Source organism: Mustelus asterias, chromosome 24, assembly GCF_964213995.1.
Source record: "Mustelus asterias chromosome 24, sMusAst1.hap1.1, whole genome shotgun sequence".
NCBI lineage: Eukaryota > Metazoa > Chordata > Chondrichthyes > Carcharhiniformes > Triakidae > Mustelus > Mustelus asterias.
This window is the reverse complement of record NC_135824.1, coordinates 42,354,098-42,377,205: the sequence shown is the minus strand read 5'-3', so window position 1 is coordinate 42,377,205 and position 23,108 is coordinate 42,354,098. Positions and strand designations below refer to the sequence as shown.

Sequence of the window (23,108 nt, the reverse complement as noted above, 5' to 3'; positions counted from 1 at the left end):
AGAGGTCAGTGATGTGTGTGTGGGGGTGGGGTGAGAGGTCAGTGATGTGTGTGGAGGGGGTGGGGTGAGAGGTCAGTGATGTGTGTGTGGGGGTGGGGTGAGAGGTCAGTGATATGTGCATAGGGGGGTGAGAGGTCAGTGATGTGTGCATAGGGGGGTGAGAGGTCAGTGATGTGTGCATAGGGGGGTGAGAGGTCAGCGATGTGTGCATAGGGGGGTGAGAGGTCAGTGATGTGTGCATAGGGGGTGGGGTGAGAGGTTAGCGATGTGTGTGTGGGTGGGGTGAGAGGTCAGCGATGTGTGGGGTGGGGTGAGAGGTCAGTGATGTGTGTGTGTGGGGGGGTGAGAGGTCAGTGATGTGTGTGTGGGGGGGCGGTGAGAGGTCAGTGATGTGTGTGGGGGGTGGGGTGAGAGGTCAGTGATGTGTGTGGAGGGGGTGGGGTGAGAGGTCAGTGATGTGTGTGGAGGGGGTGGGGTGAGAGGTCAGTGATGTGTGTGGGGGGTGGGGTGAGAGGTCAGTGATGTGTGTGGAGGGGGTGGGGTGAGAGGTCAGTGATGTGTGTGGAGGGGGTGGGGTGAGAGGTCAGTGATGTGTGTGGGAGGTGGGGTGAGAGGTCAGTGATGTGTGTGGAGGGGGTGGGGTGAAAGGTCAGTGATGTGTGTGGGGGGGCGGTGAGAGGTCAGTGATGTGTGTGGGGGGTGGGGTGAGAGGTCAGTGATGTGTGTGGAGGGGGTGGGGTGAGAGGTCAGTGATGTGTGTGGGGGGTGGGGTGAGAGGTCAGTGATGTGTGTGGAGGGGGTGGGGTGAGAGGTCAGTGATGTGTGTGTGTGGGGTGAGAGGTCAGCGATGTGTGTGTGGGGGTGGGGTGAGAGGTCAGCGATGTGTTTCGGGGGGGTGAGAGGTCAGCGATGTGTGTGTGGCGGGGGGGTGAGAGGTCAGCGATGTGTGTGTGGGGGGGGTGAGAGGTCAGCGATGTGTGTGTGGGGGGGGGTGAGAGGTCAGCGATGTGTGTGTGGCGGGGGGGTGAGAGGTCAGCGATGTGTGTGTGGGGGTGGGGTGAGAGGTCAGCGATGTGTTTCGGGGGGGTGAGAGGTCAGCGATGTGTGTGTGGCGGGGGGGGTGAGAGGTCAGCGATGTGTGTGTGGGGGGGGTGAGAGGTCAGCGATGTGTGTGTGGGGGGGGGTGAGAGGTCAGCGATGTGTGTGTGGCGGGGGGGTGAGAGGTCAGCGATGTGTGTGTGGGGGTGGGGTGAGAGGTCAGCGATGTGTTTCGGGGGGGTGAGAGGTCAGCGATGTGTGTGTGGCGGGGGGGTGAGAGGTCAGCGATGTGTGTGTGGGGGGGGGTGAGAGGTCAGCGATGTGTGTGTGTGGGGTGAGAGGTCAGCAATGTGTGTGTGTGGGGTGAGAGGTCAGCGATGTGTGTGTGGCGGGGGGGTGAGAGGTCAGCGATGTGTGTGTGGCGGGGGGGTGAGAGGTCAGCGATGTGTGTGTGGGGGGGGTGAGAGGTCAGCAATGTGTGTGTGGCGGGGGGGGGGTGAAAGGCCAGCGATCTCAAAGCTGGGAGGATTTATTTTGTGATCACCCAGAGATTGGCGCGTGCGCAGTGACCCACTCAGTGTGCTGATTTCAGCCTCTTCAGTGGGAACAGGTCCCACCCACCATTTTTCAGCGTGCTTCATGCTGAGGCTCTCTGCAGTGTGCAGAGTGTGGGAGATTCACTTTGAAAATCCCACTGAGAAAACAGCGGGATTTACTCCAGTGTTTATGCGAATTCGACACTTGGAATTTGTTTGGGAGAATCCCGGCCTGTATGTTTTCAAGGAGTTAGATATGGCACTTGGGGCTAAAGGGATCAAAAGATATGAGGGGAAAACGGGAACTGAGCTGGATGATCAACCATGATCAGAATGAATGGTGGAGCAAGCTGGAGGGGTTGAGTGGCTCCTGCTCCTATTTTCTATGTTTCTGAGGTTCTATCGATGGTGTTCACTCCTTCATAAGATCAGAAATGAGGAATCCACCCCCATCTCAGTTCGTCTGCTGCTGAAATCCACACTCATGTCTTTGTTACCTCCAGACTTAACTACTCAAAAGCACTCACAGAATCATCGGACTGTTACAGCACAGAAAGAGGCTGCACTCACTCTGAGAATAAGCTATTTGTGGTGCCATTTCCTCACCTTCTCCCCCTAACCCTGCACATTCCTTACTTTCAGATAACAGTCTTTTGAATGTTTCAGGTGAACCAGCCTCCAGCGCACACTCAGGCTGTGCGTTCCAAACACCAAACACTCGTTGCATGAACGTTTCTGCTCATCGAGACATACAAAATCAGAAGAGGCCCTTTGGCCCATCGAGTCTGCACCGACAATGTCACTTTTGCTTCTTTTACTAATTACTTTAAATCTGTGCCCTTTGGTTCTTGATCCGTTCAGAAGTGGGAGCAGTTTCTTCCTGTGTACTCTGTGTAGACCCCCTCATGGTTTAAAATTCATCCCATTCATAAAAGGATGAAGAATGAGAGGACACAGATTTAAAGTGATTTGTACAAGAGGCAAATGTGATGTAAGAAAATACTTTTTCACACATTGAGTGTTTGGGGTCTGGAATGCACTGCCTGGAAGTGTACTGAAGGCAGGTTCAATCGAGGCATTCAAGAGGGTGTTGGATAATTATTTGAATTGAAACAATGTGCAGGGGTCTGCGGGAGGGGGAAATGAAATGGCACGAAGCCATGATGCTCGTTTGGAGGGCCAGTGCAGAAGGATGGGTCGAATGACCTCCTTGGGCAGTGCTGTGTCACAGTGGGTTAGCACAGATGTCTCACAGCGCCAGAGACCCGGATTCGATTCCTGGCTTGGGTCACTGTCTGTGCGGAGTCTGCACGTTCTCCCTGTGTCTGCGTGGGTTTCCTTCGGGTGCTCCGGTTTCCTCCCACAGTCCGAAAGACGTGCTGGTTAGGTGCATTGGCCGTGCTAAATTCTCCCTCAGTGTACCCGAACAGGCGCTGCTGGAGTGTGGCGACGAGGGGATTTTCACAGGAACTTTATTGCAGTGTTGATGTAAACCTACTTATGACGCTAATAAATAAACTTAAAACTTCTGCACTTTAAGAATTCCGTGATTCAGTGCTGCGAGTGTCAGTCTAAATGAGAGTGGTGTTTCGGAGCCAAGATTAACAGAATAAGATGAACAGATGTGAAGAATTGTCACTGTTAAATGTGTTAGCCAGTGTTGAGGGATAACTAGCAGAGTTCTCTTTCCTCGCCAGAGTGGCACAGTGGGGTGGGAGGTTGAATGATCGATAATAAAAGCCATTGGATAGATTGTGGGAGCCAGGAGCAGTTTTGAATCTATTCAGGGAACATCAGCTATGCAGGCGTTAGCAGTGATTCGCCTTATTAAACCCCCCAAACACGAAGGGACTGAAGTGCAATCTTTACAGATTTGCCTGAACTCATTTCTTCTGAGTCTGTGTTTTCTGGCCGGCTGCATTAGCCAGACACTGAACAGCGACTTAAAAAGTTTCTACTCCACTTTGTGAACCCTCCCCCATCCCCACCCCCCTCAACCCTCCGCCTTCAGTCAAGTTACATCTCACTTTGCTGCCGATTTGTTTGTGGATTCTTGTCAAAGCGAATTCCTCTTGCCCGAGAGCCATCTCCAAAGTTCAAGGAGCAGTTTGAGAAGTTTTTTGGGGGGAAGCGGTTTGATCCCTGGGATCGATGTGTGAGCTGCGCTGAACCAGAGGTTTCTTTCTCTGTCAAAGAAGCCGAAATCTTTCCGAAAATGAGCAGATTGTGGATTGTGTGGTTTTGCCTCTGGACAGAGACCTTGTCCCAGAGCCCGGGACACGGAGTTGCAGAGGGTGAGGATCCAATGCTTTCTGTTTACAGCTTTAATCTCAAGTTGGTTGGAAAGTTTAAGATAAGTCAAACATCACAATTCTATGGTTCCACGTGGAGTAAATATCATTGCCTTGAAATGTTGCAATGTTTCTATATTTTGTTGTTTAGTAACCGTGGGAATGAGAGCACAGACCAGATCAATCAGTGACCATTCTGTCCATTCACAATCTATTAAAGGGGTGGGTTGATTGGGAGAAATAGCGGGTCTGGCTTTCTGTCCGAGAGAAATTCCTGTTTAGATTCTGATTCGGGATGTCCAGGGATTGATCCGTATGTGGGTGAGTGAGTGTGTGTTTGCATGTGAGTGTGTATGTGAGTGTGTGGGACTGTGTATGGGAGTGTATGTATGGGAGCGTGTGTGGGTGTATGTATGGGAGTGTGTGTGGGTGTATATGTGTGTGTGTGGGTGTATATGTGAGTGTGTGTGGGTGTGTATGTATGGGAGTGTGTGTGGGTGTGTGTATGGGAATGTGTGTGGGTTTATGTATGGGAGTGTGTGTATGAGAGTGTGTGGGGGTGTATGTATGGGAGTGTGTGTGGGTGTGTATGTGAGTGTGTGTATGTGAGTGTGTGTGGGAGTGTATGTATGGGAGTGTGTGTGGGAGTGTGTGTATGGGAGTGTGTGTGGTGTATGTATGGGAGTGTGTGTGGGTGTATGTATGGGAGTGTGTGTGGGTGTGTATGTGGACACATTGAGTTTTAGTTTGCTTCAAATTTTAAGTTTAATTCTCAAGAATGGACTTTTTCGCACAAGCTGGAGCCATGCCCAGGAGAGGAATGGGGGGTGGGGGGATGGGGTGGGGGTGGGGTGGGGGGGGGGGGAGCGTGAGGATACAAGTGAGCTTTGAGGAAGACAGGGAGGTGCAGAGGATTTAGAAAGGGGAAAGTTAAGGAGGGGGACTTGAGCTGTGAGTCAAGTCTATGGCAAGGCTGCCAAACAGCTGGGGAGACAGTAGCGTCCGGGTAACATAGAACATAGAACATAGAACAGTACAGCACAGAACAGGCCCTTCGGCCCACGATGTTGTGCCGACCTTCATCTGAAACCAAGATCAAGCTATCCCACTCCCTACCATCCTGGTGTGCTCCATGTGCCTATCCAATAACCGCTTAAATGTTCCTAAAGTGTCTGACTCCACTATCACTGCAGGCAGTCCATTCCACACCCCAACCACTCTCTGCGTGAAGAACCTACCTCTGATATCCTTCCTATATCTCCCACCATGAACCCTATAGTTATGCCCCCTTGTAATAGCTCCATCCACCCGAGGAAATAGTCTTTGAACGTTCACTCGATCTATCCCCTTCATCATTTTATAAACCTCTATTAAGTCTCCCCTCAATCTCCTCCGCTCCAGAGAGAACAGCCCCAGCTCCCTCAACCTTTCCTCATAAGACCGACACTCCAAACCAGGCAGCATCCTGGTAAATCTCCTCTGCACTCTCTCCAGCGCTTCCACATCCTTCTTATAGTGAGGTGACCAGAACTGCACGCAATATTCCAAATGCGGTCTCACCAAGGTCCTGTACAGTTGCAGCATAACCCCACGGCTCTTAAACTCCAACCCCCTGTTAATAAAAGCTAACACACTATATGCCTTCTTCACAGCTCTATCCACTTGAGTGGCAACCTTTAGAGATCTGTGGATATGGACCCCAAGATCTCTCTGTTCCTCCACAGTCTTCAGAACCCTACCTTTGACCCTGTAATCCACATTTAAATTAGTCCGACCAAAATGAATCACCTCACATTTATCAGGGTTAAACTCCATTTGCCATTTTTCAGCCCAGCTTTGCATCCTATCTATGTCTCTTTGCAGCCTACAACACCCCTCCACCTCATCCACTACTCCACCAATCTTGGTGTCATCAGCAAATTTACTGATCCACCCTTCAGCCCCCTCCTCTAAGTCATTAATAAAAATCACAAAGAGCAGAGGACCAAGCACCGATCCCTGCGGCACTCCGCTAGCAACCTGCCTCCAGTCCGAAAATTTTCCATCCACCACCACCCTCTGTCTTCGATCAGATAGCCAGTTACCTATCCAATCGGCCAACTTTCCCTCTATCCCACACCTCCTTACTTTCATCATAAGCCGACCATGGGGGACCTTATCAAACGCCTTACTAAAATCCATGTATATGACATCAACCGCCCTACCTTCATCAACACACCTAGTTACCTCCTCAAAAAATTCTATCAAATTTGTGAGGCACGATTTGCCCTTCACAAATCCGTGCTGACTATCCCGGATGAATCCGCATCTTTCTAAATGGTCGTAAATCCCATCCCTAAGGACCTTTTCCATCAATTTACCAACCACCGAAGTCAGACTAACCGGTCTATAATTACCAGGGTCATTTCTATTCCCTTTCTTAAACAGAGGAACAACATTTGCCACTCTCCAGTCCTCTGGCACCATCCCCGTGGACAGCGAGGACCCAAAGATCAAAGCCAAAGGCTCTGCAATCTCATCCCTCGCCTCCCAAAGAATCCTAGGATACATTTCATCAGGCCCAGGGGACTTATCGACCTTCAGTTTATTCAAAACTGCCAATACATCCTCCCTCCGAACATCTATTTCCTCCAGCCTATTAGCCTGTAACACCTTCTCTTCCTGAAAAACATGGCCCCTCTCCTTGGTGAACACTGAAGAAAAGTATTCATTCATCACCTCGCCTATCTCTACTGATTCCATACACAAGTTCCCACCACTGTCCTTGACCGGCCCTAACCTCACCCTGGTCATTCTTTTATTCCTCACATAAGAGTAAAAAGCCTTGGGGTTTTCCTTGATCCGACCCGCCAAGGACTTCTCATGTCCCCTCCTAGCTCTCCTCAGCCCCTTTTTCAGCTCGTTCCTTGCTAACTTGTAACCCTCAATCGAGCCATCTGAACCTTGTTTCCTCATCCCTACATAAGCTTCCCTCTTCCTTTTCACAAGACATTCCACCTCTTTTGTGAACCACGGTTCCCTCACTCGGCCATTTCCTCCCTGCCTGACAGGGACATACCTATCAAGGACACCCAGTATTTGTTCCTTGAAAAAGTTCCACTTTTCATCAGTGCCTTTCCCTGACAGTTTCTGTTCCCATCTTATGCCCCCTAATTCTTGCCTAATCGCATCATAATTACCTCTCCCCCAATTGTAAGCCTTGCCCTGCCGTCCGGCCCTATCCCTCTCCATTGCAATAACAAAAGACACAGAATTGTGGTCACTATCTCCAAAGTTCTCTCCCACAACCAAATCTAACACTTGGCCCGGTTCATTTCCCAGTACCAAATCCAATGTGGCCTCACCCCTTGTCGGCCTATCCACATATTGTGTCAGGAAACCCTCCTGCACACACTGCACAAAAAGTGCCCCATCCAAACTATTCGACCTACAAAGGTTCCAATCAATATTTGGAAAGTTAAAGTCCCCCATGACAACTACCCTGTGACCCCCACACGTATCCATAATCTGCTTAGCAATTTCTTCCTCCACATCTCTATTACTATTTGGGGGCCTATAGTAAACTCCTAACAACGTGACCGCTCCTTTCCTGTTTCTAACTGCAGCCCATATTACCTCAGTGTGCATATCCCCCTCAAAGTGCTTTTCCGCAGCCGTTAAACTATCCTTGATTAACAATGCTACTCCTCCACCTCTTTTACCAGCTTCCCTACACTTACTGAAACATCTATACCCCGGAACGTCCAACAACCATTCCTGTCCTTGTTCTACCCACGTCTCCGTAATGGCCACAACATCGTAGTCCCAAGTAGCAATCCATGCCCCAAGTTCATCCACCTTGTTCCGGATGCTCCTTGCATTGAAGTAGACACACTTCATTGAACTAGTAATGCAGCCCAGGCAGAATGCTCTGGGATTCAAATCCCGATGTGGAGATGCCGGCAGGGCAAGATGCTGGAATTAACCTAATTCAAATCCCAGCAGCATAAATTCAATTGATTACTGAAATGGCATTGAAATCTAGTCTCAGTGATGACGATGATTTGATTTACTAACACCCCTTTAGGGAAGGAATCTGTTTGTCTGGCATCCTCCATCCCCCAATTCTTAACTGGCAGGGGCAATAAATAAGAACATAAGAACTAGGAGCAGGAGTAGTCCATCTGGCCCCTCGAGCCTGCTCCGCCATTCAATAAGACCATGGCTGATCTTTTTGTGGACTCAGCTCCACTTACCCGCCCGCTCACCATAACCCTTAATTCCTTTAATGTTCAAAAATTTATCTATCCTTGCTTTAACAACATTCAATGAGGTAGCCTCAACTGCTTCACTGGGCAGGGAATTCCACAGATTCACAACCCTTTGTGTGAAGAAGTTCCTCCTCAACTCAGTCCTAAATCTGCACCCCCTTATTTTGAGGCCATGCCCCCTAGTTCTGATTTCCGCCAGTGGAGACAGCTTCCCTGCTTCTACCTTATCTATTCCCTTCATAATCGTACATGTTTCTATAAGACCTCCCCTCATTCTTCTGAATTCCAATGAGTATAGTCCCAGTCTACTCAGTCTCTCTTCATAAGCCAACCCTCTCAACTCTGGAATTAACCTAGTGAATCTCCTCTGCACCCCCTCCAGTGTCAGTATATCCTTTCTCAAGTAAGTAATGCTGACCTTGCCCATGGGAGAATTCAAAAAGGTGCAGTTGTCACTCAACATTTGCCAATGGGCTGGTTGCCATCTCATTCTAGTGGTCATTCTCCATGCACAGGCATAGATATTGCAGAAAGTCTATTTGACTATGGAAGGCATCATGTCCCCACATCTGCACCTTTAAGCAGAGGTGCCAACCTTCAGACTGCCAAAGTTTCCCTCTCACTTACACCCCTTCAGCCTGCTCAATGGATCCTTGCCCTCTCCTGAAGCTGGACTGGTTCCCGCTCTGTGTAACTAAGCTCCCACACTGATAAGCGCTGGTAAGAACCATCGCAGAGAGCGTAACATCTCAACTTACATATCATTGTCACTCCTGGCAGTGTTAGCTCTGCTTCACAGAGACATTAGGGGTTAGCACTGTACAAGAGGTTAATAACCATCCCAGGTAACATCAGAAACAACTGACATCTGAGCTCTCTTCCATTGATCTTATAGGAGGAAAATTTAGCAGCCCTTTTGACTGTAAAAGGATGAGGAAAGTTTGCAAGCAGAGCAGTTAACAAAAACATTGCTGGAAAGGTTATTCAGCACCTGAGGAAAGTCCAGACATATTCACCTTTCCACTGTCGATCTGCTTCTGAACAATGCTGTGTCTTCCCAAGATTTCCTGTTTTCAAAAGCTGTAATATTTTATTATTTAATTTCGAGTGTGAGGGCGGACACTGTGGGAATAAAGTCACTCACAGGATAGAAGATAAATTCACATCAAAGGAAATCAGTCCCATATCAGTCAGGAATGAGATGAGTATCTGTTTAGGAGAGGCCTTGAAAGTTCCACTTGAAGGTAAATACTGCCCGGAATCTTCTGCTCCTTGGTTGGTTGGGTCCATGAGAATATCATCTGTGAAATGCAAAAGGTCAGGGTTGACGGAATGTAAACAGAATGTTCTGGAATCCTCATTCCCCATTCAGAGTTAGTGGAAAATTTTAATTTTATCCTATAAACAACTAGTTCAGAAAGAGACCATTCAGCCCACTGTGCCTGTGCAAGTCCTTTGATTCATTTAATTAGCTCTTCTGCCCTGCTGTTTCGCTACAGTTCTACAAATCTTTCCTGTTTATTCAATCTCCCTTTTCAAAGTCCCTATTGAATCTGTTTCCACTGCCGTGCAGACAACGCAGTCCAGATTGTGACAACTTGAAAACAATTCTCCTATACGCACTTTGGTTATTTTGTCAATGATTTCAATCTGTGTCCTCTGGTTCCAGTTTCCCCCACTGTAATTTATCAGAACACTTCAGTCTTCAAGCTTGTCCTTGTAGATTTTAATGGGTGTACTTGGGTTACTGTCAATGTAAACTGGGCATGGATTCTTTATAGGAGTTCAAATGGCACTATTTTGTGTGATTTTGCTTCTAGACAGCGAGTGTTCATATATTTCGCAGATGGCCTTTGAAAACTCCCATTTACTGAAACAATTACGGCAGATTGTTTACAGTTAGAGAGAAGATGGAAGTTTCTCCTGTGTCTCTGCCACAGTCAGCAGTTTCTGTTCCCCCCACAACAAACCTTTCGAATCATCGAACAGTGCTGTGTTGAACCGTCTCTACTGCCTTCTTCAGAAGGTGGTCACTCCTTTTTATGAAGGTGCAGTTCCCCAGATTTTGGCAACTACCTGATTCCTTGCATAGGTGTCCATTCTCAATGCACAATCCCACACAGTATTGGATGGCTAATCAACTGTAGGGGCATTGCGGATCCTGCCAAACCCTGCCTTTGTCCACAGACACAGAAATAGGCCATTCACTCCATTGTCTCAATGCAGGCTTCCTTCTCTGCCTTTTCTCCATAGCCAGGCAACCTTTTTCTCTTCAGATAATTATATGATTCCCATTTGAAAATGTGAGCTTTTATCCTTAAGATCCCCATGCATCGGTGAAGTCAGTGATAATGGGCTCTGTCAATTCTGCAGGTGCAAACTATGCCGCCTTCCCATGATAAACTGATGAATTTGAGAAATCATTAGCCCATTTGTAACCATAAAATAAAATTGGAGCAGAAGTATTGAGAGGTAAGGGAGGAACACACTGCCACAGGTAACAGTTTTTGAGTAATCTTCATTCAGCTAGCTTTGGGATAGTTTTGGGAGTGGAGGGGATATTGCAGTGCAAGAGAGAGAGGATACTCCAGCCACAAAACTCAATCATAGAGTCATAGAGGTTTTACAGCATGGAAACAGGCCCTTCGGCCCAACTTGTCCATTCTGCCCTTTTTTTTTTAAACCCCTAAGCTAGTCCCAATTGCCCTCATTTGGCCCATATCCCTCTCTATGCCCATGTAACTATCTAAATGCTTTTTAAAAGACAAAATTGTACCCGCCTCTACTACTACCTCTGGCAGCTTGTTCCAGACACTCACCACTCTCTGTGTGAAAAAACTGCCCCTCTGGACACTTTTGTATCTCTCCCCTCTCACCTTAAACCTATGCCCTCTAGTTTTAGACTCCCCTACCTTTGGGAAAAGATATTGACTATCTAGCTGATCTGTGCCCCTCATTATTTTATAGACCTCTATAAGATCACCCCTCAGCCTCCTACGCTCCAGAGAAAAAAGTCCCAGTCTATCCAGCCTCTCCTTATAACTCAATCCATCAAATCCCGGTAACATCCTAGTAAATCTTTTCTATACTCTTTTTAGTTTAATAATATCCTTTCTATAATAGGGTGACCAGAATTGCACACAGTATTCCAAGTGTGGCCTTACCAATGCCTTGTACAACTTCAACAAGACGTCCCAACTCCTGTATTCAATGTTCTGACCGATGAAACCAAGCATGCTGAATGCCTTCTTCACCACTCTGTCCACCTGTGACTCCACTTTCAAGGAGCTATGAACATGTACCCCTAGATCTCTTTGTTCTTCTATCAGGTCGCCCCTCAACCTCTGTCGTTCCAGTGAGAACAAACCAATTTCTCCAGCCTCCCCTCATAGCTAATGCCGTCCATACCAGGCAACATCCTGGTAAATCTGTGGAGAGAGAAACCGAGTTAATGCTTTGAGTCCATTTGACTCTTTTCGGAGTGAAAGATTTGCATTTCTGTAGCACTTTTCACAACCTCCTGACAACCCAATTTTTTTTTTACAGCCTGTGAAATGCTTCTGAATTGTCAGTCACTACTGCAATGGGAGAAATGCAACAGCCATTTGGTTAATAGCAAGCTCCCAAAAACAGCAGCTAATGTGTTTTCATGTTTCTGGTTGGTTAACCAATCTGTTAACCAACCGGTTCTGTTGGCATGTTTGCAGCTGCTGCCACAGAGCTGTACCAATTAGAGATAGGCTCTCAACACTGGCAGAGTGGGGCTGTGGTAAACATTTTCTATGAACTCTGGGGACTGGAATGTAAGACCTCAGCCATGGGAATGTCAGTGTGTGCTCTGCTGCACGGTGCTGTGGCTCTCCCATTCTCTTTCCTTCCTTCCTCTTCTTTTTGTGAAGCTGCAGTTCCACAGGTTTTGGCAGCTTCCTGATCCCTTGCACAGGTGCCCATTCTTAATCCCACACAGTTTTGGATGGTTCATCAACTTTGCAAATCATAGAATCCCAACAGTGCAGGAGGAGGCCATTTGGCCCATTGGGTCTGCACTGACCACAATCCCACACCTATCCCCATAACCCCATGTATTTATCCTGCTAATTTCCCTGACACTAAGAATCAATTTAGCACGGCCAATCCACCTAACCCGCACATCTTTCGACTGTGGGAGGAAACCAGTGCACCCGGAGGAAGCCCACGCAGACACGGGGAGAATGTGCAAACTCCACACGGACAGTGACCCGAGCTAGGAATTGAACCCGGGTCCCTGGCGCTGTGAGGCAGCCGTGCTAACCACTGTGCTGCCCACGGTAAGGTCATTCCGGACCCTGACAAATCCTGCCTTTATCCACAGACACTTTGCCCAGCAGAGATTCTTCATCAGCAACTCCTAATTGATCACCCCTCTCCCTGGCACAGTGACCATACCTCCCACCTCCAGTTCAGCCAACTCAATATAGAGCATTTCACCTTGTTTTCCTTTGTGGTCAGTTCATTAATCTTAATGAAGATCGATTCCAATATCTTCCATTCAGGGACTTATCTGTGAGGTTAGTGCATTTATAAAGTGCCTTTCAGAACCAATTACACCCCAAACTCTTTACAATCATTGAAACGCACAGTGGCACAGTTATTAGCCCTGCTGCCTCACAGCGCCAGGAACCAGGGTTTGATACCTGGTTTGGGTAACTGTGCGGAGTCTGCATGTTCACCCTGTGTCTGTGTGGGGTTCCTCTCGTTTCCTCCCACAGTCTGAAAGCCGTGCTGGTTAGGTGCATTGGCCATGCTAAATTCTCCCTCAGTGTACCTGAACAGATGCCGGAGTGTGGGGTTTAGGGGATTCTCACAGTAACTTCATTGCAGTGTTAATGTAAGCCTACTTGTGACACTAATAAAATAAAACTTTCGAAGGTAGCTGCTGTTTTCATGTAGGGGAGGCAGTAACCAATTTGTGCAGAACATGATTGCACTAACAACAATGAGAAAATCAAACAAATAATCCATTTTAAGGCATGTTGATTGAGGGATAAATATTGGCCAAGACCCAAGGACCATCCTGTTCTTCTTCAGAATAGTGCTATTGGATCTTGGCATGCAGACAAGTCCTCTGTTTAACATCTGAAAAACTGAGCTGCTTACATTTCAGCACTCTGTCTGTGCTGCGCAGAGGGGATGAATTTTACCATCCCACCTTCCACAGGAATCAGAGTGGGTGAGGGGTGGACCATGGAAAGGTCCATTGACCTCAGGCGGAATTTTCTGGTTCCGGGGTGAACAAGGCTGAAAATCCCACCCAAAGTGTCACCAAGGCCTGGAGTGTGGTGTGAATCCAAGCCTTCAGATGCAGAGGCTAGAATGCTACCAGGGAAGAAGGATTGGTATTAAAGTAATAATATTTGAGGACAAGAGTGATGTAGTTAAACTATTCCTTCCCATTCCACATGGTTTTATATAGCACCTTTAATGTACTCAGGCAAAAGGGTGACAACAAGTCGCAGAGGAAAACTTGAGGACAGGTGGCCAGAAAGCTTGGTCAAACAGGTAGGGTTTAAACCAAGTCATAACAGGAGAGAAAGCCAGTGAGGTTTAAGGAGGGAGTTCCAGAGCTTAGAGCTCAGGCAGCTTGAAGGCACTGCCATTAACAGTGGATCGAAGGAAATGGAGGGCACTTATAGACTTCGAAGAGGCCCTCCCCCCGGAGTGAGTTTGGCGGCACAGTAGCACAGTGGTTAGCACTGCTGTTTCACAGCTCCAGGGTCCCGGGTTCAATTCCCGGCTCGGGTCACTGTCTGTGTGGAGTTTGCACATTCTCCTCGTGTCTGCGTGGGTTTCCTCCGGGTGCTCCGGTTTCCTCCCACAGTCCAAAGATGTGCGGGTTAGGTTGATTGGCCAGGTTAAAAAAAAATTTTTTTTAAATTGCCCCTTAGAGTCCTGAGATGTGTAGGTTAGAGGGATTAGCGGGTAAGTATGTGGGGATAGGGCCTGGGTGGGATTGTGGTCGGTGCAGACTCGATGGGCCGAATGGCCTCCTTCTGCACTGTAGGGTTTCTATGACACGGTGGGCATTTAATTGGGTGGGAGGATGGTGCATGGTACCCCACTGACTTTCTGCCTCTGATTATATTGTGCATGGCCTTCCTACCCTGTCATCAATTAAGGCCCTAATAGCCACCTAAGAGGCCTCATCCTAACATCATTTGTATTTTCACCCAGTGAGAGGGTGGGGGTGCATGGGGAAGTACAATGAGAGACGCTCAAAAAAGGTTGCTTGTGGGCTACAGGGAGGGGGGTGAGATTTGGTGGTGATGTGAAGCCTTCCTCATTCAAAGGCACTCAGTGTCTTATTAAGCAATCTGGCATTAGGAAGGGCATGGTTTGCTGAGAATCCAACCCCTACCCTTGCAGCTGACACCCCTCTGCTCTCCACCATGACTCCCTGAGATGCCCCACACCAGCACTCACCTGTAGCCTGGGTCTCTTTGCGAGCTTGAGGCTTGGGTCGGTGCAATACCGTTAGCAGCCACCACTTTCCCCTGGTGGTGCTGCTGAGCAATGAAGAGATGGGAAAATGTGAAGTTGTTCATTTTGGAATGGAGAAAAAAACTGCAGAAAATTGCAACACAAAGGGCCATGGAGGTACTTACTTGTGCAAGAAACACAGAAAACTAGCACACAGGTGCAGCAGATAATCTGGAAGGCTAATGGAATATTGGCCCTTATTTCAAGGGGGTTGGAGTATAAGAGTCAGGAAGTCTTGCTGCAATTATACAAGGCACTGGCGAGACCACATCTGGAGTCCCCTTATGTAAGGAAAAATATTATTTCTTTGGAGGCAGTTCAGAGAAGGTTCACTAGGATGATCCCTCGTATGGAGGGAAAGGTTAAACATGTTGATTTGATTTGATTTGATTTGATTTATTATTGTCACATGTATTGGGATGCAGTGAAAAGTATTATTTCTTGCGCGCTATGCAGACAAAGCATACCGTTCATAGAGAAGGAAAGGAGAGAGTGCAGAATGTAGTGTTACAGTCATAGCTAGGGTGTAGAGAAAAATCAACTTAACGCAAGGTCGGTCCATTCAAAAGTCTGATGGCAGCAGGGAAGAAGCTGTTCTTGAGTCGGTTGGTACATGACCTCAGACTTTTCCCGACGGAAGAAGGTGGAAGAGAGAATGTGCGGGATGCGTGGGGTCCTTCATTATGCTGGCTGCGTCACTGAGACAGCGGCAAGTGTAAACAGAGTCAATGGATGGGAGGCTGGTTTGCGTGATGGATTGGACTACATTCACGACCTTTTGTAATTCCGTGCGGTCTTGGGCAGAGCAGGAGCCCCATACCAAGCTGTGATACAACCAGAAAGAATGCTTTCTATGATGCATCTGTAAAAGTTGGTGAGAGTCATAGCTGACATGCTAAATTTCCTTAGTCTGCTGAGAAAATAGATGCGTTGGTGGGCTTTCTTAACTATAGTGTCGGCAGGGTGGTCTAGGACAGGTTGTTGGTGATCTGGACACCTAAAAACTTGAAGCTCTCGACCCTTTCTACTTCGGCCCCATTGAGGTAGACAGGGGCATGTTCTCCTCTGCGCTTCCTGAAGTCGATGACAATCTCCTTTGTTTTGTTGACATTGAGAGATTATTGTCGCTGCACCAGTCCACCAGATCCACAATCTCCTTCCTGTACTCTGTCTCTTCATTGTTTGAGATCTGACCCACTATGGTGGCGTCGTCAGCAAACTTGAAAATCGAGTTGGAGGGGAATTTGGCTGCATAGTCATAGGGGTATGAGGTGTATAGTAGGGGGTTGAGAACACAGCCTCATGGGGCACTGAGGAGGGAGCTGAGGTCCAGGCCATGGAGCTTGGAGATGAGTTTTGTAGGATTATAGGTATTGAAGGCTGTAGTCAATAAATAGGAGTCTGATAAAGGTGTCTTTGTTATCTAGGTGTTCCAGAGCTGAGTGCAGGGCCAGGGAGATGGCATGTACTGTGGACCTGTTGCGGCGGTAGGCAAACTGTAGTGGATCCAGGCAGTCTGGGAGTTTGGGACTCTACTCGTTGGAATTTAGAAGAATGAGAGTTGATCTCATTGAAACATATCAAATTCTTAAGCGGTTTGACAGGGTAAATGCTGAGAGGATGTTTCCCCTCATGGGAGAGTCTAGGGTCAGAGGGCACAGTCTCAGAATAAAGGGGCACCAATTTAAGACTGAGATGAGGAGGAATTTCCTCTCTGACGGTTGAGTCTTTGGAACTCCTTGTCGCAGAGAGCTGTGGGAGCAGAATCCTTGTGTATATTTAAGGCTGAAGTAGATAGATTTTTGATCAGGAAGGGAATCAAGGGTTACTGAATGGTGGAGCAGGCTCAAGGGGCCGAACTGCCTACTCCTGTTCCTATTTCTTATGGTCTTATGCTGGCTCCTGTTTGGCTGTAGCACTCGGTAGGAGGGATTTCTATACCTGGGGTCCTTGATCCTGCGGAAAGCCAGGCACTGCCCAGTTAAGCGCCTGATTGGCAGTATTCCATAGGCCTTCTGGTAAAGAGTGGGGCGGGGTGGGGATCTTACCGGCTCCCATCGCCTACGTTAAATACTAAAGATATTGTCTAACTAAATTCTATCAATATGGAGTCAGCTGTGTATGGAGAAGATGGTCTTATTCTGCAATGATCTTGACATGAAAACAGGATCTACAGTCTCACAGAGATAACTCTCTGCTCTCATTGGAAAAGCAGGAGTCAATCAAATAGACATTCCTATTCTGAAGTTGCGAGATCCAAATGGACAAACAGCAAGGATCACAAGGTGCTGATCTCCTCATTGTCAGAGGAACCCCTGTGGTTCATGGCAGCTCACTGTCTGACCAGTACCATTAACAATGAACAATCTGTGTGTCTGTGTGTTTACACTTAACCGCACTCATAGACATAGAAATCATAGAATCCTACAGCGCAGAAAGAGGCCATTCGGCCCATCGAGTCTGCACCAACCACAATCCCACCCAGGCCCTATCCCCATATCCCTACATATTTACCCACTAATCCCTCTAACCTATGCATCCCGGGACACTAAGGGCAATTTTAGAATGGCCAATCAACCTAGCTTGCACATCTTTGGATTGTGGGAGGAAACTGGAGCACCCAGAGGAAACCCACGCAGACACAGGGAGAATGTGCAAACTCCACACACAGACAGTGACCCGAGCCGGGATTCGAACCCGGGTCTCTGGAGCTGTGAAGCAGCAGTGCTAACCACTGTGCTACCATGCCGCCCATTCCTCTGATGTGATGGTAGTAATGATAATATATAATATAATGATAATAATAATATATCCTAGGATTCTTTGGGAGGCAAGGGATGAGATTGCAGAGCCTTTGGCTTTGATCTTTGGGGATGCCTCTGGCACCATCACTGTCCACGGGGATGGTGCCAGAGGACTGGAGAGTGGCAAATGTTGTTCCTCTGTTTAAGAAAGGGAATAGAAATGACCCTGGTAATTATAGACCGGTTAGTCTGACTTCGGTGGTTGGTAAATTGATGGAAAAGGTCCTTAGGGATGGGATTTACAACCACTTAGAAAGATGCAGATTAATCCGGGATAGTCAGCACAGATTCGTGAAGGGCAAGTCGTGCCTCACAAATTTGATTGAATTTTTTGAAGAGGTAACTAAGTGTGTTGATGAAGGTAGGGCAGTTGATGTCATATACATGGATTTTAGTAAGGCGTTTGATAAGGTCCCCCATGGTCGGCTTATGATGAAAGTAAGGAGGTGTGGGATAGAGGGAAAGTTGGCAGATTGGATAGGTAACTGGCTGAATGCTCCCTCCACCCACATTGTCTGTACATTTAAGACCTGGCTGGCTGTAGAGATTTGCATTCTAATCAGTATTCTGTAATTTGATTTCTGTGTCTGTGCCCTGTTTGAGAACAGAGACCACTCCATCTGACGAAGGAGCATTGCTCCGAAAGCTTATGGTATTTGCTACCAAATAAACCTGTTGGACTTTAACCTGGTGTTGTGAGACTTCTTACTGTGCTTACCCCAGTCCAACGCCGGCATCTCCACATCATATCTGATCGACGACAGAGGGTGGTGGTGGATGGAAAATTTTCGGACGGGAGACAGGTTGCTAGCGGAGTGCCACAGGGATCAGTGTTTGGTCCTCTGCTCTTTGTGATTTTTATTAATGACTTAGAGGAGGGGGCTGAAGGGTGGATCAGTAAATTTGCTGATGACACCAAGATTGGTGGAGTAGTGGATGAGGTGGAGGGCTGTTGTAGGCTGCAAAGAGACATAGATAGGATGCAAAGCCGGGCTGAAAAATGGCAAATGGAGTTTAACCCTGATAAATGTGAGGTGATTCATTTTGGTAGGACTAATTTAAATGTGGATTACAGGGTCAAAGGTAGGGTTCTGAAGACTGTGGAGGAACAGCGAGATCTTGGAGTCCATATCCACAGATCTCTAAAGGTTGCCACTCAAGTGGATAGAGCTGTGAAGAAGGCTATTACAAGGGGGCATAGCTATAGGGTTCATGGTGGGAGATATAGGAAGGATATCAGAGGTAGGTTCTTTACGCAGAGAGTGGTTGGGGTGTGGAATGGACTGCCTGCAGTGATAGTGGAGTCAGACACTTTAGGAACATTTAAGCGGTTATTGGATAGGCACATGGAGCACACCAGGATGATAGGGAGTGGGATAGCTTGATCTTGGTTTCAGATGAAGGTCGGCACAACATCGTGGGCCGAAGGGCCTGTTCTGTGCTGTACTGTTCTATGTTCTATGTTCTAATGATGTGGAGATGCCGGCGTTGGACTGGGGTAAACACAGTAAGCGTTTTAACAACATCAGGTTAAAGTCCAATATCTGATATCCACTCCATCTGACGAAGGAGCAGCGCTCCGAAAGCTAATGGCATTTGCTACCAAATAAACCTGTTGGACTTTAACCTGGTGTTGTTAAAACTCTTACTGTGATGGTAGTAACCAGTTACCAACTTTGAACTCATCAGAACTCAATGGCTTGCATTTATATGAGTTCACTTCTCAGTAAGAAGTCTAACAACACCAGGTTAAAGTCCAACAGGTTTATTTGGTAGCAAATGCCACTAGCTTTCGGAGCGTGCTGCTCCTTCGTCAGGTGGAGTGGGAGATGTGCTCACAAACAGGGCATAAGAGACACAAACTCAATTTACAGAATAATGATTGGAATGCTAATCAAGCTAATCAATGCTACTACAGCTAATCAAGTCATAAAGGTACAGACAATGTGAGCGGAGAGAGCATTAAGCACAGGTTAAAGAGATGTGTACTGTCTCCAGACAGGACAGCTAGTGAGATTTTGCAAGTCCAGGCAAGTTGTGGAGGTTACAGATAGTGTGACATGAACCCAATATCCCGGTTGAGGCTGTCTTCATGTGTGCGGAACCTGGCTGTCAGTCTCTGCTCAGCGACTCTGCGCTGTCGTGTGTCGTGAAGGCCACCTTGGAGAACGCTTACCCGGAGATCAGAGGCCGAATGCCCGTGACTGCTGAAGTGCTCCCCAACAGGAAGAGAACAGTCTTGCCTGGTGATTGCTGACCTTCGACCTTCAACCGATGCTATACACTAGATGCATCGATGACATTTTCTTCCTTTGGAGTCATGGTGAACAATCACTGAAACAACTATATGACGACATCAACAAGTTCCATCCCACCATCTGACTCACCATGGACTACTCTCCGGAATCGGTTGCATTCTTGGACGCACGCATCGCCATTAAGGACGGTCACCTCAGCACCTCACTGTACCGCAAGCCCACAGATAACCTCATGATGCTCCACTTCTCCAGCTTTCACCCTAAACACGTTAAAGAAGCCATCCCCTACGGACAAGCCCTCCGAATACACAGGATCTGCTCGGATGAGGAGGATCCCAACAGACACCTCCAGACGCTGAAAGATGCCCTCATAAGAACAGGATATGGCGCTCGACTCATCGATCGACAGTTCCGATGTGCCACAGCGAAAAACCGCACCAACCTCCTCAGAAGACAAACACGGGACACGGTGGACAGGGTACCCTTCGTCGTCCAGTACTTCCCCGGAGCGGAGAAGCTACGACATCTCCTCCGGAGCCTTCAACATGTCATTGATGAAGACGAACATCTCGCCAAGGCCATCCCCACACCCCCATTTCTTGCCTTCGAACAGCCGCAAAACCTCAAACAGACCATTGTCCGCAGCAAACTACCCAGCCTTCAGGAGAACAGTGACCACGACACCACACAACCCTGCCACAGCAACCTCTGCAGGACCTGTCGGATCATCGACACAGATGCCATCATCTCACGTGAAAACACCATCCACCAGGTACACGGTACATACTCGTGCAACTCGGCCAACATTGTCTACCTGATATGCAGCAGGAAAGGATGTCCCGATGAATGGTACATTGGGGAAACCATGCAGACGCTATGACAACGGATGAATGAACATCGCTCGACAATCACCAGGCAAGACTGTTCTCTTCCTGTTGGGGAGCACTTCAGCGGTCACAGGCATTCGGCCTCTGATCTTCAGGTAAGTGTTCTCCAAGGCGGCCTTCACGACACACGACACCGCAGGGTCGCTGAGCAGAAACTGATAGCCAAGTTCCGCACACATGAGGACGGCCTCAACCAGGATCTTGGGTTCATGTCACGCTATCTGTAGCCCTCACAACTTGCCTGGACTTGCAAAATCTCACTAACTGTCCTGTCTGGAGACAATACACATCTCTTTAACCTGTGCTTAATGCTCCCTCCACTCACATTGTCTGTATCTTTAAGATGTGGTTGGCTGTAGAGATTTGCATTCTAATCAGTATTCTGTAACTTGATTTTGTGTCTCTGTGCCCTGTTTGAGAGCAGATTTCCACTCCATCTGACGAAGGAGCAGCACTCTGAAAGCTAATGGCATTTGCTACCAAATAAACCTGTTGGACTTTAACCTGGTGTTGTTAAAACTCTTACTATAATTCTTTCTGCAGCTTATTAGGAAATCTGACACTGCAGATGATGCCGTGTGTCACTGCCATGGCTTGGCTTTGGGTTTGGGCTGCTGCTTAAGTGGGAACTTTGAAATGAAATGAACTCCACAAAACTTTCTTCCTGGAAGTCATCAAGTCTCATAAATGCAATTGAAAACAGATTTAAGTTGTGGTGTTAGATATGCTCAAACCCAGTCTCAAATTGGAGTTTTGAGTAAACCTCATTTATTAGCCATTTGTTTGAATATGTGATAGGATTCTGGGGAAAAAGATTGCAGGTAATTAGGACTTCCTTTGGGTTTACATTACGGAGTTCCTTCAGGACCAAGTGATTCTGTAATATCCAAGGTTTCTGGTGTCCTCGGGTCTGCCACACCCTTGGCCCATTGTTTACACTGTATGCCTCAACTTTAAAGAAACTTCTCCTCTTTCATGGCCATGCTCTTCCTTATATCTGCAACCCCCTTCAGTCTAACTGCCTTCCTTTCATATACCCTCCTCCCTCAGGCCCCCTCAAGTTTCTCTCCCCCCCCCTCGTACCCCACAAACAAAAGAACCCCCCTTTTCCTCTTTTCCCCCACCACACAAATATACCCCCGTCCATTGCTCCGCACAACAAAAAGACTAACATGAATAAAAATGCAAAAGTTCCAGGGGACAAGAAGACCACAAGCCACAATATAAGGGCAAGGCATCACAAGAGGCAACAAGGGTTGGATGTGAGCTGAACAATAAGTGGCAGAGCCACTCTCTCTGTCCGACCCCAAAATCATGCCTTCTCTCCATATACTTTGTGTCTGACCTCTGCACTGTTCTGCATTCTCCCCTCCTGTCATTTTTGGATGTGCTTCTAGTTGCCGAGGTCCCACTATGGAATCCCACCTCTGAACTTCTCCACCTCCGTCTCTTCCTGTTTTTGGAGCTTTAGAAATAGAAGTTTATGGGTGGGATTTTATGGCCTCGCTCATCCTGAAACTGTAAGATCCCACCTGAGGTCAATGGACCTTTCCATGGTCTGCCCCTCGTCTGCTCCAATTCCCATGGTGGGCAGAACGGTAAAATTCCAGCCCAGGTGTCAGCCGTATCTCGGTGAGTAGGACGCTGCTTCCCGAGTCAGTAACTTGTGCGAACTTTGCCTTTTATTAGCACCTGTGAGCCCCAATCTCTGGTATTTCCTCTCTCTACCTCCAAACTTTGTTCATTCCACCTCTTGGAGCAAGGTGTTGGCCGAGACTTCCCTTCTTTGTTTTTGTGTCCACTTTGGCCCTCTCCATGAAAATCCTTGGGACAATTTTCTATTTTCAACTTACAGTTCAGTGCACAGACTCAATTTCAAAAAGGAATTTGGTGGCACAGTGGTTAGCACTGCTGCCTCACAGTGCCAGGGACCCGGATTCAATTCCGGCCTCGGGTCACTGTCTGTGTGGAGTTTGCGCGTTCTCCCCGTGTCTGCATGTGTTTCCTCCGGGTGCTCCGGTTTCCTTTCACAGTCCAAAGATGTGCGGGTTAGGTTGATTGACCATGCCAAATTGCCCCTCGTGTCAGGGGGATTTGCAGGTTAAATATGTGGGGTTATGGGAATAGGGCCTGGGTGGGATTGTGGTCAGTGCAGACTCGATGGGCCGAATGGCCTCTTTCTGTATTGTAGGGATTCTATGAAATTGGATGGATAGTTGAGGGAAATAAATTGCAGAGCTCGGAAAAACGAGCAGCAGAATGGAACTGATTGGATTAATCCACTGTGTCATACTGACTCTATAACTCTGACTGTAACTCTTACTTTTGTCTTTCTCCCTCTCTTTCACACACATCTGGAGTCTGTATTAGTCTTGATTCCAATGGAAAAACTATTGCTAGTGGTTGGGGCGTCTTTGAAGTTTGTGATTGAGAGCGAGAGCACAAGGTGGAGGGACAATTATAGAGAGGATTGTTGGAGCCTGGAATTCTTTGTGAGGAGGAGACCAGACATCTTTTAACTAAAGTAC

At 47.7% G+C, this 23,108-nt stretch overlaps 1 protein-coding gene across 1 annotated transcript in view; it reads left to right on the top strand.

Annotated features, from left to right (window-relative positions):
* Window positions 1-3,634: 3,634 nt before the first annotated feature.
* The window catches only part of axl (AXL receptor tyrosine kinase), a 326,648-nt gene continuing 307,174 nt past the window's right edge, over window positions 3,635-23,108 (top strand). Inside the window, exon 1 of the mRNA XM_078241607.1 lies at window positions 3,635-3,868. Coding sequence (XP_078097733.1) covers window positions 3,790-3,868 — 79 coding nt within the window. The 5' untranslated portion in view covers window positions 3,635-3,789. The remainder of the gene's footprint in view (window positions 3,869-23,108) is intronic.